The sequence below is a fragment of the Rhinatrema bivittatum genome, chromosome 5 (genome assembly GCF_901001135.1).
Source record: "Rhinatrema bivittatum chromosome 5, aRhiBiv1.1, whole genome shotgun sequence".
NCBI lineage: Eukaryota > Metazoa > Chordata > Amphibia > Gymnophiona > Rhinatrematidae > Rhinatrema > Rhinatrema bivittatum.
In genome coordinates this window covers 17,523,656-17,540,834 of record NC_042619.1, presented here as the reverse complement: position 1 = coordinate 17,540,834, position 17,179 = coordinate 17,523,656, and the positions used below count along the sequence as shown (strand labels likewise).

At 42.7% G+C, this 17,179-nt stretch overlaps 1 protein-coding gene across 1 annotated transcript; it reads left to right on the top strand.

Annotated features, from left to right (window-relative positions):
• Nucleotides 1–2,334: 2,334 nt before the first annotated feature.
• Nucleotides 2,335–3,284, top strand: LOC115091713 (olfactory receptor 6N1-like). The gene is given in 2 exon segments (XM_029601870.1): nucleotides 2,335–2,785; nucleotides 2,788–3,284. Coding segments are annotated over 2 exon segments (948 nt in total).
• Nucleotides 3,285–17,179: the final 13,895 nt, after the last annotated feature.

The window sequence follows — 17,179 nt, the reverse complement described above, 5'->3', positions numbered from 1 at the left end:
CACAGCACCCAAGGATCCACCAAAACACTCATAATAACAACAGGCTCCTGCTTATCTGCCTCCTGTACCTCTTCAGCTAGAGACTGCATTGTACAAATCAACTCCTCTTGTTGTACCTTTCATTCATTAAATGATAGAAATCCTTCAGTGATAGCAAATTTGCAGTTAATTCCTCTGACTGTGTATGTAACTCCCACTCCCCAAACCTTTCCCAACCCCCAAACCCACCCTGAGTTGAATGTGCCCATCTAAAGTGCTATTTATATACAGTCCTATTTCACTCTCTTAAAGTTCTCTCTCTCTCCCTCCCCCCCCCCAGTATCTCAAGAACAACACAAAGAAAAAGGTGCATTTATTTCTGAAGTACTCATTTCCATTAACTCCTCCCACTTGCATACTAAGATGCTATTTATCGCATGTGTTAGAGCAGTTCAACGTGTGTTCAGGCCCTAATGCATTTCGATGACTGACCCAGTAAGACGGTAACTTGGAAATAGCCGCGCGGGCATACACGTTTGCGCGTATGCCAGCTCACATGAATGGACGCAGCCATTTTCTAACGTGCACGCATCTTAGAAAATCAGCTGGACGCACGTCCATGTGCGAGCAATTTTATATTGGCACGTGCATGTGCATGCAAATGCCGTCTCTACCGCGTAAGTGGGGGAAATTTGGTAGGCACGGGCAGTGACGCAAAAACCTGTTTCCTCAGATCGTTCCCAGTTCGCCCCGGTAAAGGCTAGGAATTCCTAACCCACCCTAGCGAGATAGCTTCCTTTTTACCCTATTACTCACTACCCTTAAGACCCAGCTCACTCGCCTGTTTTTTATCTATTAAAATTTACGCGCCGTCCGTAGCAGAAGTTACACAGTTGGGGACCCCGGCGTGCTCTCGTGCATGCAAATGCTTGCACGCACATTTCAATGTAATTTTCTGGAATGCCTGTGTCCTGCCCATGCTCCGCCCAGACCACTCCCACGCACCACCCTTTATTTTACTTTATGATTTGTGCGCGTTCTGGGAGATGGATGCTTCATAAAATCCATACGGCACCCGCATATCTACCGGCTTTGGCATGCATAGGGCTTTTAAAATGTACCCCTAATTTTTGCATAGGGGAGCAAAAAAGCTAGCACTGGCCCTAGGGGAGACTAAGCCTTTTAGATTAACACAAAAAATGTTTCTTTCCCCCCAGTTATATAGCATTCAGTTATAACAGATTTAAAGACCTTCCATGTTATCTTGGAACATCCAACTGTGGCCTCCTCGTGTAAAATCCCTTTGGTAACTACTGAGAATCCTTAGCTGAGCTCTGACTCCTAGGGCTCTGTTAGAATTCCTTTTCCAAGTTCTCATCCCCTGCTCTTCAAGCAACTTTGATCCTGAGATCCTTCTGAATGCGAGAGCAAGTCATCACACCTGTGGCTTCCCAAAAGACAGCTTGCCAAGGTCCCAATGAGCAGAGCAGCCAGCCTGGAATGTGCACTGCTTTAGCACACCTGTGGTGTCCCTGGGGACAGGTAGTCAAAGTCCCAGTGAGCAGAGCGCCCAGCCTGGAGTACATCCTCTCTCACACACATCTTAAAATTTAATAAGATAAGGGAGGAAGGGTCCAGATGTTTAACCCCTGAGGTTTTTCACAGCATCCTCCTTGGATCAGTGGTGGGTCTTTAAATTCTCCTGCTAAGATGTGCTGAGAATGAATGCTGAGCATAGAGGAGGAGGAAGAGGAAGCAGAGCTGCTACAAATTTGTCTAATGTCTGCCTAGACCTTCATTTTATCTTTATGTGAGCAGGGCAGCCAGCAACAGTCTTTTGTGCATACAGTAGTCACTTTCTTTTACATCAGATGAAATGAACTATTCCTAGAGGTACCTGTTGTATTTTTTGCCTGCTACAAGATGTACAGCATATACAGCATAGCTCTTAGAACCCAAGATTCATCAGTCTGATGATTTTCCTTCTGCCCGTCCACTCTTCCAGCCGGTAAGTTCAAGCTTCTTTCAGGTACTTAGGCTGAGCATGCAAATACTAATCTCCAACTACACCTTGGTTATCCATTCTATTGTTTTACATATTTAAATTAATAACCTATCCTTTCTCTTCATTCTCACCCAAGTTCTTATCACCCTGTTATATGTAACTGCCTTTTCAGCACCTTTGTTATAGTTATGTTTACTATGCACCCCTGTTTTATGTGAACCAGCATGATGTGACTGCTGTCTCGAATGCCGGTATATAAAATTTGAAATAAATAAATAAATAAATAAATAGGTTGTTCTGAATAAATAAAAAGACACGTTTTTGTGTGATTTGCAGTTTCAAAGAGAAACATGAGAAGTGTAGCAAACTACAATGCCACCAGCAGCTCAGTGAAGGAGTTCATCATCTTTGGATTTCCAAGTCTTCATGGTGTCCAGACCCTGCTCTTTGGGATATTTTTCCCAATCTACCTCTTTACTCTCGCAGGTAATACAGTTATACTTTTGCTTATATGGCTCGATAAGCACCTCCACACCCCCATGTACTTCTTTGTCAGTAATTTGTCCTTTCTGGACATCAGTTACACATCTGTCACCGTTCCAAAAATGCTGGCCAAGTTCCTTCTGAACAGCAGCACCATTTCCAAGAATGGTTGCTTTTTGCAAATGTACTTCTTCCTTTCTCTGGTTGTAACAGAGTGCTTCCTCCTGACGGTAATGGCTTACGATCGTTACTTGGCCATTTGCACTCCTCTTCATTATCCAATGCACATGACTAAAAAACTCTGCTTCTGTCTCTGCACCACTGCCTGGATTGGGGTTTTATGGCTCCAATTCCCTCAGTCATTTTAGCTCTGAAGCTGCCATTCTGTGGGCCCAATATCATCTATCATTATTACTGCGACCACCCACCCCTGATTCAGCTGGCTTGTGCTGACATCTCTTTCAATGTTGCTTTCGGTTCTGCTATCAGTTTCTTCGTTCTTGTATTAACATTTTCTTTAATTGTGGCTTCCTATATAAAAATAATAACGTCGATTCTAAAAATTAGCTCTAGCAAGGGGCGCAGAAAAACCTTTTCTACTTGTGCATCTCACTTTTTAGTTGTGAATCTCTTCTTTCTTCCTCTTTTCTTCATGTACATTCGCCCATCCTTTTCCTCTGACGTGGACTCATTAGTGGCCATGGTCTACTCTATAATGAATCCAGTGCTGAACCCAATTATTTATTGCCTGCGAAACAAAGAAATCAAGGGGGCTTTTTGGAGGCAAATGAAACGTATTAAGGTCTTCTTCATCTAAGAAAATATATCCCAGTATTTATTTTCATTTAGTTATACAGTTGTTGATGGAAAAGCCAGATTATAACAAAATTCTTTGTTTCAACTGGCTCCTGGCTTTTTTCCAAGTGGGTTGCAAGGTTTGCCTTGACAGGGCATTTTCAGTGCGATAGGATGAACTGACCTCCTTTTTAATACTAACTTCACTCTTTCAGGGCTGAATATTCCTTGCACATTTCTGTCACTTGGGCTACCCATTCTGTTTATTTGGTACCTCAGTTCTCCATCACTAACTAGCCATATAGGCATATTATCTCCCTCTTATCGCATGCTGAGCATTCACTTTTTACATATTTATATTCTCAATTTGCTACTGTCTGCATATTTTGTTTTGAACTTGTTACTGTACCTCATTCTTTACTTATGTTACTGTACGTCAAACCCTGTGGTTTGATAAGACAGATTGTTATCAGTAAAGCAATTGCTAGATGCTTTTGAAATAAATAAATAAATGACGTATCCTGTCTCTCGCCTTATTACCGAATCTTTAGCACCCTATAGGACTTAAGGCACAGTAATCCGCTTTGAGTGGCCAGTATTGCTACCACAGACCTTAATCCCTGGTCATTTTCATCCCTCTTATCAGTAAGGTCCTGTGGAGACCAATATTCAAAGGAAGTAGAGCACCTGACCTAGGCACCTAAAGGTAGGAGAATGTTCGGAAGAGGGAACATGGGGATGTGGTGGAGGGGCAGGACAGGATAGGAAATATGGAAGGACATCCCCCTTTCCCCACTCTGGATCCCTCCTCAAGATCCCAGAACCTTTCTCTCCTCCTCTTCCCATCCCCTTTCTTCCCTAGTTCTCCCATGAATCTTTCCTCCCTCCCTTTCCCCATCCCTGAAATCTCCTTCTCTCCTCTCCTACATCAGTAACTGAGATCTCCCACCCTAGGAATCCCAAAAAAACAAAAATTGCACAGACACAAAGTAAAGTTGTAAAACTGCTTCATTGTTTTTTTGCAAATTAAATGTACATTATTTAATATGCAAAATGATTCAAATTTATGCAAATGCGGCTTATTTTGTTAAAACAATCTGCATTTGTGAAAAAGATATGATTGTTTTGGATTGATAAATCCAAAAAATTGGCTGATTTTTAAGGCTTATTTTGTGGGAATAATTTAGCTTTTTGCCTGGTAACTGACTGTAATGTGTTGCCCATTTTCAGGTTGGGATTTTGAATGGATCCTTCAGCAGTGAGAGACTGGAGTGAGTGTGCAGGTGTATGTTAGTTAGGTGTATGTTAGTTGATATGTGTGAGGTTGGATGGTCTTCATTTATATAGCGAAAGAAAAAAATTCTTTGGCTAATCACTGTTTTCTTCTCGTTATTACTTATTCGTGTGTACCTGTTGGCTGTATTTTGGTTATTCTGTACTGTTCATTGCTGATGTGATAATCCAGTTAGCAGAATTCTAAAATAATTTATGCAAATGTGCTGCAGAATTGCAGCAGAATTTCAAAAGCTTTGCCCAAGAATTTTCTAAACTTGAATCGACCCTGAAGCTGCCATAGAAACCGAGGAATATGCCCACAGTGAAACATAGCCACGGAAAGTGTCTATGACAACCTCATAATGGGCTTAAAGTATAACCTATTAAGTATTATTTAATTATTGGAATACTGATTATTTACACTGAAGCTTTAAAGTGTCCAAGGTCATATTTTACCTACAATGAGGTCCATATTGAGTTGACAATTTAATAACTAAAGTTAACCAGATAAATTGTTACAGTTATTCAGTGGAGCGCTGCCAAGCAGGCGCTCTGCTGAATATTGCCAGGAAAAGTCCTAGATAGGCAAATAAATGTATGCAGCTAACTTTAGGGCTGCTCTCTGGCATGACCCAAAATAACCAAAGAAGTTATCTGGCTAACTCTTAATATCCAAGTCAACTGGCTAAGTTATCTGGCCAACTTAACTCCACCCTGCAACATTCCCAGAATGACGCTTACTTATCTGTCTAATTTTTATCCGGCTGAGCAGTTAACTGGATACGTTGGAGGTGTTCAGATTGGCAAACTTAGTATTGGCAAACTTAGCAGGGCAAAACCATTTCAATATTGATATCAATTATGTTTGTTTAACAGCAAATCATTGCAACACAGGAAAAATAGGTATAGAGTCCCAAGGAAAATTATTGGTGCTTAGTGAAAACATAAGTCACAGCAAAGAAACAACAGATTTTTCTCTGTTTCAGTACATTTTATTTTAAATATGAGCCGTACAATTATGTTTGTTAAGATAAGAAGTAGGATTTGTTGTATGTAATGTATGTGATGTCATCTGTTTGTTTATTGATTTATGCGATATTGGATGATTTGATTGATACTTCATGCCACCCAGAGCTTTTACAGGACGCAGCATTAAAATTAAATTAAATAACGACATTTCTTTCATTTTTTAAAATGTGACCTTTAACTCTGCCCTGCATTTGGGAGTAGATTTTGAAGACTTGTGTGGGGGTCATGTATGTAAAATCAGCACATGCGCACATAAGCAGCCTCCGTGTGCGATAAGCACATTTTCAGAAGAGCGGGAGTATGTGCTCACTGTCGCTGCCATATGGAAATGTATGCGCGTGAAAAGAGTGTTTCGAGGACCTCCGGGGTGGTATTTGGAAGTATGCGTACATTTATGTATTTTATATAGGGAGTATGTATATGCGTCATCAAACAAACAACCTGCACATACTTCACACCTGCTAAAATCTCTTTTGTCTGCATTTTTTTGGTGGGGGCTCTGAAGCAAATGGTGGAGAGTGTTTGTGGAACTGATGAAGGTCTGAGTCAAACGGTGGAGCTCTTGGTGAAGTGGTGCTTGGAATTATGTGCACGGGTGTATATTTTCATAAGCATTGTATGCAGATGCATCAGCTAATTTTGTAAAATTCTCACCTGTGCGCATTAAGGGCCTGATATTGAAAAGCATGTACACACTTAAAATTGGTTTTTACACATGTAAATGTACTTTACCCATATATATGGGCTTTTAAATATTGTTACAATATATGCCATCGAATTGTCCATAAGAAGTTCATGTGGAAGTGAACTTTATGGGTGTAATTTATAAAAGGATTTACATGTATAAATGTAACTCTTATAGCAGCAATTTTCAAAAGCCACTTTAGCGAATATATCCTATGGACAACTCAATGGCATATACTGCAGCAATTTTCAAAAGCCATTTACATGGGTAGAGTGCTTTTACATGTGTAAAAACCCAGTTTTAACTGTGTAAATGCTATTGAAAATCAGGCCCTTTGCTTGTAAATGACTTTTTAAAATTGTGATAGTATGTTACATTTACACTTGTAATTCCTTTTAAAATTACCTCCAAACTGAGGTTTATTAAATGTACATAGAAACATAGAAATGACGGCAGAGGAAGACCAAACGGCCCATTCAGTCTGCCCATCAAGCTTTCGCAATTTTTTTTTCTCTCATACTTATCTGTTACTCTTGGCTCTTAATAACCTTTTTTTATTCTATTTCCCTTCTACCCCCGCCATTAATGTAGAGAGCAATGTTGGAACTGCATCTAAGTGAAATAGCTTAATTACGTAGTTAGTGGTATTAACCACTGCAATAAGCAAGCTACACCCATGCTTATGTGTTTATCCAGACTATGTAATTCAGTCCTTGTTGGTTGTTGCCTGAATATAGATCCGCGTTTCTTCATTCCCCCCTGCCTTGAAGCAGAGAGCTATGCTGGATATGCGTGAAGTGTCAGACTTTCTCCCCTGCCGTTGAAGCAGAGAGCTGTGCTTTATATGCATTGAAAGTGAAGTATCAGGCTTATTTGGTTTGGGGTAGTAACCACCGTAACAAGCAAGCTATTCCCTGCTTTTTTGTGAATGCAAATCCTTTTTTCCACATTTCCTCACTGCCGCTGAAGCTTAGAGCAATGTTGGAGTCGCATTAACCGTGTGTATGTTTATTGAATAAGGGTATTATCTCCAGGTAGCAACCGTCATTCCCATGAGCCACCCACTCTTCATTTCAATCCTCTAGACTTTATGGATCCACAGTGTTTATCCCAAGCCCCTTTGAAGTCCTTTACAGTTTTGGTCTTCACCACTTCCTCCGGAAGGGCATTCCAGGCATCCACCACCCTCTCTGTGAAGAAATACTTCCTGACATTGGTTCTGAGTCTTCCTCTCTGGAGTTTTAAATCGTGACCCCTGGTTCTGCTGATTTTTTTCCAATGGAAAAGGTTTGTCGTTATCTTTGGATCATTAAAACCTTTCAAGTATCTGAAAGTCTGTATCATATATCACCTCTGCTCCTCCTTTCCTCCAGGATGTACATATTTAGATTCTTCAATCTCTCCTCATAAGTCATTCGATCAAGAACATCCACCTTTTTGGTCGCCCTTCTCTGGACCGCCTCCATCCTGTCTCTGTCTCTTCGGAGATACGGTCTCCAGAACTGAGTGCAGTACTCCAGGTGAGGCCTAACCAAGGACCTGTACAAGGGGATCATCACTTCCCTTTTCTTACACGATATTCCTCTCTCTATGCAGCCCAGCATTCTTCTGGCTTTAGCTATCGCCTTGTCACATTGTTTCACCGACTTCAGATCGTTAGACACTATCACCCCAAGGTCTCTCTCCTGCTCCGTGCACATCAGCCCTTCACCCCCCATCGAATACAGTTCTTCCGGATTTTCACACCCCATATACATGACTCTGCACTTCTTGGCATTGAATCTGAGCTGCCATATCTTCGACCACTCTTCCAGCTTCTTTAAATCTCGTCTCATTCTCTCCACTCCTTCCGGCGTGTCCACCCTTTGCAGATCTTAGTGTCACCCTCAAACAAACAAACCTTACCTTCTATTCCGTCTGCTATGTCACATGTTTCAATTTTGTAAAATATATGTGCATAGTTTTATAAAACAGATGTATAAACCATGCAGATCCCTGTATTAAAACAAGTGGACATATGGAAACTTAGGCATGTATTTTTGGGGTGCTGATACATGGAATTTTAAAAACTCCTGCTGCACAATGTATCAAATACAAGTATAACTTTAGGCTTATCTGCTTATCTGTGTATGTGCTGAGTTATGTATACTACTAAAAAATATGCTCCCTATGCATATAATCAAAAGTATTGAGCTGGATAACTTGGAAGTTATCCGGCTAATACATAGAAACATAGAAACATAGATATGACGGCAGAAGAAGACCAAACGGCCCATCCAGTCTGCCCAGCAAGCTTTCACAGTTATTTTTCTCATACTTATCTGTTGCTCTGACCGCTGAGGTCAGGGCCCTTATTGGTAACTTTTTGACATAAGAAAGACTTGGACAGCTATCTGACTAAATTCAGGTCAGATAATAAGTTAGCCGGCTAGAATTTAGCAAGATAAGTTAGGGATGCTCTGGGAGAGTAACTGTTATTGAAGATCAAAGTAGGAACTTTTATATCACTGCTATCTTCCATCTGGGGACCATTCACCTCAGTAGAAATGGTATCCATGAAATACAAAAAGATTTCCAAAATCTAGGCATGAAGATAAGAAACACTGCAAAGGCTATTGCATTTTCAGAAGTATTACCAGTTCATGGAACAGGAGATGAGAGGCTTTGCCATATAAATAAGTTCAATACTTGACTCAAAACCTGATGAACAGAAAGTAGTTTTGGATACATTGGAGGCTGGGGTCGTGTATGGAGCAGTGAAAAGCTATATGATAAGGATGGCCTACATTTGTCCGTAGCAGGAAGAAGGATGCTAAGTGAGAAATTCAGATCATATATTATAAGGCATTTAAACTAAAGAATGGCGGTGGTAGGAGATGGCCAATGAAATTGGCATGTCACCCCCAAGCAATACAGCAAGTGAGAGGAGAAAATAACAAAATCAATCAACCCAAAAAAACAGAAAAGGTGCCTAGGAATTGCTACAAATCAAGGGAGAAACATTGGAAAGCTATGACTACAAATGCTTGTAGTTTGGGCAATAAAATCTCCGACCTGCAGGCCCTGAAGGTAGAGGTGGACTTGGACATTGTTGCGGTCACGGAGACGTGGTTCACAGAATCTCATGATTGGGATACGGCCATACCGGGCTATAACTTGTTAAGGAAGGACAGAGAGGACAGAAAAGGGGGAGGAGTAGCTCTTTATGTCAAAAACAATATCCAAGCTATTGAGCTGCAAGGAATGTGGGGTAGGGAAGAAGCATTATGGGCCGTCCTAAAAAAAGATGATGGGGCATCCATTTTTACTGGTGTGGTTTACAGGCCTCCGACTCAAACGGAAGAACTAGACAGAGATCTGGTCGAAGACATCCAAAAGGTGGGAAAGAAGAGAGAAGTGTTGATTGTTGGATACTTTAATCTGCCGAGCGTAGACTGGAAAAACCCTTCCATGGAATCTACCAGAAGTAGAGAGATAGTGGATGTCCTGCAAAGGGATCTCTTCAAACAAATGGTAATGGAATCCATGAGGGAGGGAGTTATACTTGACCTAGTGCTCACTAATGGGGATAATGTCTCAAATGTCCGGGTTGGTGCCCACCCTTAACCAATAAGCCTTTATGCTGTTGATGCAGCTCCATCATTGCTCTCTGCTTCGACTGCAGGGGGAAAAGAGGGAAAGGGGAATTAGATTAAGACAGCAATCAACAAGGACATTGAATCACACAGTCTGAGAAAACAAATAAGCATGGGAGTAACTTGCCGATATGGCGGTTACTACCCTTAACCAATAAGCCTTTATGCTGTTCATGCAACTCCAACATTGCTCTCTGCTTCAATGGCAAGAGGTAACGGGGAATTGGACTCAAACAGCAACCAACAAGGGCCCTGACTTTGACATTGTGGGAAACTGATAATTATAAAGATGGCTTGTATGGCCAGTTGTTACTACCATAAACTTGCTGGGCAGATTGGATGGACCATTTGGTCATTTTCTATCATCATTTCTATATTTCTATGTATGTGATAACTTATCCGGTTAACTCTGCTCAGCCCATTGACCTATCCTAAAGTTAAAAATAATCAAAAGGGAACCGAACGGTTCACTCACTGTGAAACTTCATATCACTGTTATGCTGAATTATTGTAACTTATAAGGTATTTTTTATTGTTTGATACTGTTCAATAAACCTACACGCCAAGTGGAAATCCCTTTGCTCAATATTAAAGAAATTTTTTGTGAGGGGTTGGAAAGGTCTCATATAACCGTGTAGGCAACCCTGCCTTTTTCAAGCATATTATAATCATAGACCTACCAACCTCCTCCGTTTTTTATGTGTAAATATATGTGAATATGTGTTATTAAAACTTCAATAAACTTCTTCTATATTCAAAGTTCATAATTGTATGATGACATCCGGAAGGTATCTCCTGAAGAGATTGATAAATGGTATTCCCTGATATTTCCAAATACCACGACACCACCACTCATGCTCTGTTGGGTGTGATCTTATAAATTGTAAATAACTTTCTTTCTATAGAGAACTAACTCTTTTTTATATTATAGATCACACCTCCCAGACTATAAATGTCCCAACATGTACATGTTTCGGACGATACATGTCCCTCCTCAGGGGATGTTCCGGCGGGTGATGTCTGACCCGCTATTGAAAAACGAAAATTGAAAATTATTTCCCTTAAATTTGTATGGAGACGTCTCCGTTTTTTAAATCGCTTTCCTACTCTGACGCAATCTACCGCCAAATCTTTCAGATTTTCTGCTCCATCAATGGGGTACCTCTACCGGTGTCCAGTCCCAATGTCAACTGAACCTAGGCCACTGAAAATCTCTTTTATATGGTCCATTATATGCTGGTGAAGACCAATCCAAATTGTGTTTAAAATCCTCCTATTGGAGGATCCTAAAGTTAGCCATATAAACTTATCCAGTAAGTTTGATAGCCGGATATATTCAGTGGCGTGGCCATGTTACTGAATATAAGAGACGACCTACACAACAGTTGAATATGGATCTATACAGGAAGAATTGGAGAAGAAAGTTGAATGAAATGGTTTATGGACAAGATGGGTAGAAAAACCATGATCCTAAAACGTATCCCTTATCTGGCCACTTACTGTTAGGTTGGGTTCATTAGATTGCAATTTGGGATCCCCAAAAAATCAAGAAAATGAAATAAAATCTCTGATTTGTTAAATGGATCCAATTTTTTCTGGTATTGCTTTAATCTGATCTTTGATCATAAGGTCCAATGAAACCTACACAATAACAAATACCCAAATATGGGTGAGGTTTACAATTGCAATTAAAGATGTGATATATCAACCCACCTAATGTATACTATATTACTGAGGTTCCTTTCTTGTTCACAAGTCTCTCACATAACCACACTGTACCACGCAATAAGATTTGGGGGCAAAGACATCATAACCACTTAAAAAGTATCTTGTTCATCATTATTTATTTATTTATTTATTTATTTAAAGGCTTTTATATACCGAAGATCATGTACAAGTACATATCGCTTCGGTTTATAGATAACCAGCATTGGAATTACCATAGACATGGTGTACAAGGAACAAAAAACCATCTATCAAAACAATGCAATAAATATTGAACAAGCTATAAACAGGGTATACATTGAACATGGATTACATGGATTACATTAGATTTTTTAAAATAGATTTTGGAACATTGAAATAGAGAGCAAGAAAAATGATGAGAGATCGAGCTAATATAACCTATGAGGAAAGGAACTGAAATCATTTATCTGAGAGAAGTCGAAAATATATAAAGGGGTTTCAATGAGGTGGCGATCAGTTGTTGTGGGGAGCAGTTCTATCATTAGGCAGGGTGAGGCATTAACTCAGGTGGAAAATGCAATCAGAAAACATCCTGCAGCAACCGCCTCACTTTCCAGTCAGACAGGAAGAGACAAGAGAGAGACCGGTGCAGCGGCCTGGTTTGATGACGTGTCGGCGGGGTTCCCAGAGGAGGGTCTGTTATTAGGCAGGGTGAGGCGGTCACCTCAGGCGGCAGCAACTTCTCCTCAAAACACTCCTGCAGCAACCGCCTCGCTTTGCAGGCAGGCAGGAAGAGACAAGGGAGACCAGTGAAGCGGCCTGGTTTGATCACATGGCTGCAGGGTTTCCACACCCTGCTGGCAGGGAAAGAGAGATCCATGAGCTTGGATGTCATCCCAGTAGAGTTCCCTCACTTGCCAGCAGGAAGAGAAACACCCACAAGGTGACACAACTGGATGAAGTCCCTGGGGAGGTCCCACTCCCTGCTGGCAGGAAGAGAGAGACCCTCGCAGCTGGATGATGTGCCGGCAGGATTCCCATTCCCCTTGGGCAGGAAAAGAGAGAGACCCGAGTTGTGGAAAGGCAATGCCGGTGGATTTTCTCACCCCCCACCAGCAGGAGGAAGACCCGTGCTCTGCTGGGATTTAAATCAAATGTTCACATTCTGCATTCTCCCTACCACCCCTCCCCCCTCACCAGCAGAAGGATGACTTGTAGTGGTGGCACTGGAAGTTGCCAGTCGGAGGAAGATGTGTGTGTGTGGGGGGGGTGTTTGAAGGAAGTGAAAAGGAGGGAATGGGAGGGGAAGGGATACAAGGGAGTGAAAGGGAAGGGAAAGAAAGAAAAGGGGAAGTGGGGTGTGGGTGAATGAGAGGGGGAAGGGAAGGGGGTGAGTGTGTGAAAGGGAAGGAAAGGGGAAGGGGATAAGTGAGTGAAAGTGGAGGAAGAGAAGGTGGAGATGGTGTGTGACTGATAGGGAAGAATGGAAGAGGTGAGTGCAGGAGGGAAGGAGGAGGGGATCATGAGAGAGAAGGGAAGGGAAGGGGATGTGTGAGTGAGTGAGGGGGAGAATGAAAGGAGGGTGGGGGAAAGAGAAAGGGAAGGAGGATAGAGAAGGGTGAGTGTGAGAGGGAAGCTAAAGAAAATGAAAGGGAGTGTGGGCAAGTGAGAAGAAAGGAGAGGGAAGAGGGGAGTGTGTGAGGGCTGTCGCAGATGGCTGCAACCTCTCATGCTCACCTCTTTTCTTCCTGCACCATCTATTCTGGGACAAGTAGCGGCATGCGCCAGCCAACGCCGACCTTCCCGCCGTCCCCGGGACAGCTTGGGCGATGCCAACCTCCATCTTGTATCCGGGATTGCTTAGGGCCTCCTAAGTACACGTCATGGCGGGAACCTTGGGGGCGTCCCCTCCCGAAGACGTCACCTCGCCTCCGTACCTAAGCCGACCGGCACTTTGCAAAGAGGAGTTAGCAAGGAGTTTCCTCGTTGCTGAATCCGCGCGATACGTGGACTTCCTATTCCTGCTCCTTCCGGGGTCTATGGCACTCTAAGTACCCGCTCCTCGGGGGCTCTTTTCGTTCCTGGCTACCCTCTCCTCAGGGGGGGGGGGGGGGCCTTCCTGTTGTGTCTCTGCCAACCCACTACCTCGGAGCTTCTCTGGGATTTCCATTCGGGAGTACTACTCTCTCTGCAAACTCGCTGCTTGCTGGCATCTTCGGCGGTGTACCCCGTGCCACGGGCCACTACCACTTCTCTACAGCAAAGCCTTCCTGAACATAAGAACATAAGAACATAAGAAAATGCCATACTGGGTCAGACCAAGGGTCTGACCCAGTTGTACATCCTGACCCAGTTGTACATCCTGAGCTGACCCAGTTGTACATCCTGAGCTGTAGTCTATCGCTGCCCATACAGACTTCCTCGGACTGCCTTTGCCTCTGTATCTACATCTGCACAGTCTCCTCAGCATACCCCGCGCTGCGGGCCACTACCGGATCTGTACCTGAGGTATTCTACTGTCTGAGGGACTTCCTGGCGTACCCCGCTCCGCGGGCCACTACCAGATCTACAACTGCAGCGGCACTACTGGGGAATCTTCCCTCTGCTCAGAACTATGTTACTCTTGCCTCCCGCTCTGCGGGCCCTGCCTCCTTCTCTTCATAATAAAGTCTCTCTCCAGGTGTGTCCTGTGCACTAGACCAAGCCTATCGACGGTGAGGCCCACGGGGCTCCTCCCTGTGGGCGGAGACATCGCTCACCTCGGCCCAGGGTTCACATCCATACCAAAACCATAACAAGGGGAAGGAGGAGGGGAGGGGGATCATGAGATAGAAGGGAAGGAAATGTGTGTGAGTGAAAGGGGAGGAAGGGACGTAGGATGCGATTGAGAGAGGAAGGAAAGAAAGGGGAAGGGGAGTGAGTAAGAGGAAGAAGGGAATGCAAAGAAAAGATAGGAAAAGAGGGAAGGGTAGTGGAAAAGGGGAGATGTATTGGGAGATGTGAGTGGGAGAGGGTTCGCCACACACAGACTCTCACCATTACTCCCACTCCCCTAGGGGTGATGCTGGTGGTAAGGTCCCAGGAGTGTGGCAGGGTTGCCAGCTTCCTAGAAATATTATTACTGCTTCGGGAACCCTTCCCCTGCCCCACTCCTTCTCCTGCAGTCCAAACCACCGAACGGGGCAGACTCCTCCAAGGGGACCCCCCTCCCCCTTCCTTGGCCCTCTTGTTTATCTGACCCAAGCTGCAGTGTACATTGGGTGGGGCATCATCTGATCCCTTGCCTCAGGCACAGATTGCCTTGAGCGGTGGCGTCTCTAGACAGAATTATTTGTGGGGGATGATGGGGGATGCAAAGCAGTGTCCCCCACCTTTAAATTGGCTATACAATACACAATAAGAATAAAGTAAGATCAAGCTCATTAGGGAACAAAATAAAAACTCATGTCACATAAATTATACTGACAACAGAACTTTGTCTATGCCTTGCTGCTCGTTCTACACCTTGGGAGTTGATGACACTCAGAATTGCTGTCGTACCTCTCCCTGGCTGCCATACCCCTGGCTACACTTTGAAGGGTTCTTGCCACTGCTGCGGACTGCTTTGCACTTCTTCTGGTTCCTTTGTGGGTTGATGCCACTCTTTGTGCTGCTTGGTCCCTTTCTCAGTGCCTTGGGGGTTTTCCTGCCATCTTTTCCACTTTGTTTCCCATGCACGATGCCTTAGGATGCTGATGCCACTCTTCCTGACACTTTGCCTCTGGTGCTGCCTTGAAGGATTCATGCCACTGTTGTTAGTGGCCTCTTTTGGAATCTTGGAGTATTCTTCTCCCTCTCACTGCATCTTTGTTCCAATTTCAACACCTTGGAGAACTCCTGCTCCTGATGGTACCCCTTTGCCCTTTATGCTACCGGAGGCTATTCATGCTACTTTTGGTGCCACTTTGCCATAGTCTAGGTACCTTGAAGATCTTTTCCCCTTCTGATGATTTTTTCCCACAAGTTTCATCAAAATTGATGAGAAACCCCCCAATTCTACAGCCAAAAATAGGCTGCAATGCTTCCCCCATTGACTTTAATACTAAATGAAAAAGCAAATCAAACAAATAAACAAATACTTTTTTTCCCATTGTGAAACTAATGAAACAAATTGGGGTCCCCACAAAATAAATGAATGAACCAAAATGAATTTTTTTTTCTTCTGCACATCCCTAATATAAGCAGAAACATTCAGACAAACCAAACTGGAAGCCACAACAAACCAGTATGCAGTGCAATAATGGAAAAACAGAACTATTATCATTCCTCCTAAAACATCAAACAATAAAATCAAGAGCTATAAAACATCAATCATAACAATAAAACCATACTCATAAAGGCAATAAATACTTCAAAACAACTGATGAACAGAATATTCTAAATTTTCCAAACACCCAAAAAAATATTTCAAAACAGAAGATATTCTCCATGTAATAAATAAAACAAATAGGAATTAAAAAAAAAAACTCCCTCTTGTAAAGATTGTAAGCCCTTTTGCTGTGGTGCAGTTGACACTGCCTTATGAGTGAGCCCACGAGGACCATGCCAACAGCTGGCAAACCTGCACTGGTCTGGGACAGACTGGAGCTTTGCCTAAACCAGCCCTATTCCCTGCAAGTTGAGCCCTTGGGTTCCAGGGGCTGACAGAACTTAGGTGAGTCCTGAGGGTGATCCAAGAGAGAATACATTCAAAAGATGGGAAAGAAGGGAGAAGTGGTGATTGTTGGAGACTTTAATCTGCCGGATATAGACTGGAGAATCCCTTCTGCAGAATCTAACAATAGTAGAGAGATAGTGGATGCCCTGCTCGGGGCTCTGTTCAAACAAATGGTAATGAAACCCACGAGGGAGGGAGCTATACTCAATTTAGTGCTCACTAACGGAGATAATGTCTCAGATGTCCAGGTGGGTGCCCACCTCAGCACCAGTGATCATCAAACGGTATGGTTTCATATCACAAAAAGGATACAGAAAAGAAACACAAAAGACCCGAGTTTTGCAGTTCAAAAACACAGACTTTGATGAAATGGGGAAGTACCTGGAGGAAGAACTAGAAGGGTGGTAGAACAAGAGAGATGTGGATCAAAAATAGACCAAACTAGCAAATACCAAGGCAACTAATCTATATGTTAGAAAAGTAAAGAAAAGCAAAAGAAAAATGAAACCTATCTGGTTCTCAAAGGAGGTGGTTGACAAAATAAAAGCTAAAAGAACAGTGTTCAAGAAATATAAAGGATCTCAAAGGGAGGAGCACAAGGAAGAATATCTGGTGGAACTGAGGGAGACGAAGAAAGTAATCAAGACGGCAAAAAGTCAAGCGGAAGAAAGGATTGTAAAAGAGGTAAAGAGAGGTGACAAAATAACATTTTTCAGATACAGAGAAAGGAGAAAAGTCCAAAGTGATATAGTGAAATTGAAGCATGGGTTCAATTGAAATTGAAAGGTGAAAGGGATCAATAGGTGGAGAAAGATGAAGAAAAGGCAGAAATATTAAACGAATACTTCAGTTCGGTGTTCCCTAAAGAAGAACTCGGAGAAGGACCGTCGTTAGTTAACAAGAAACTGGAG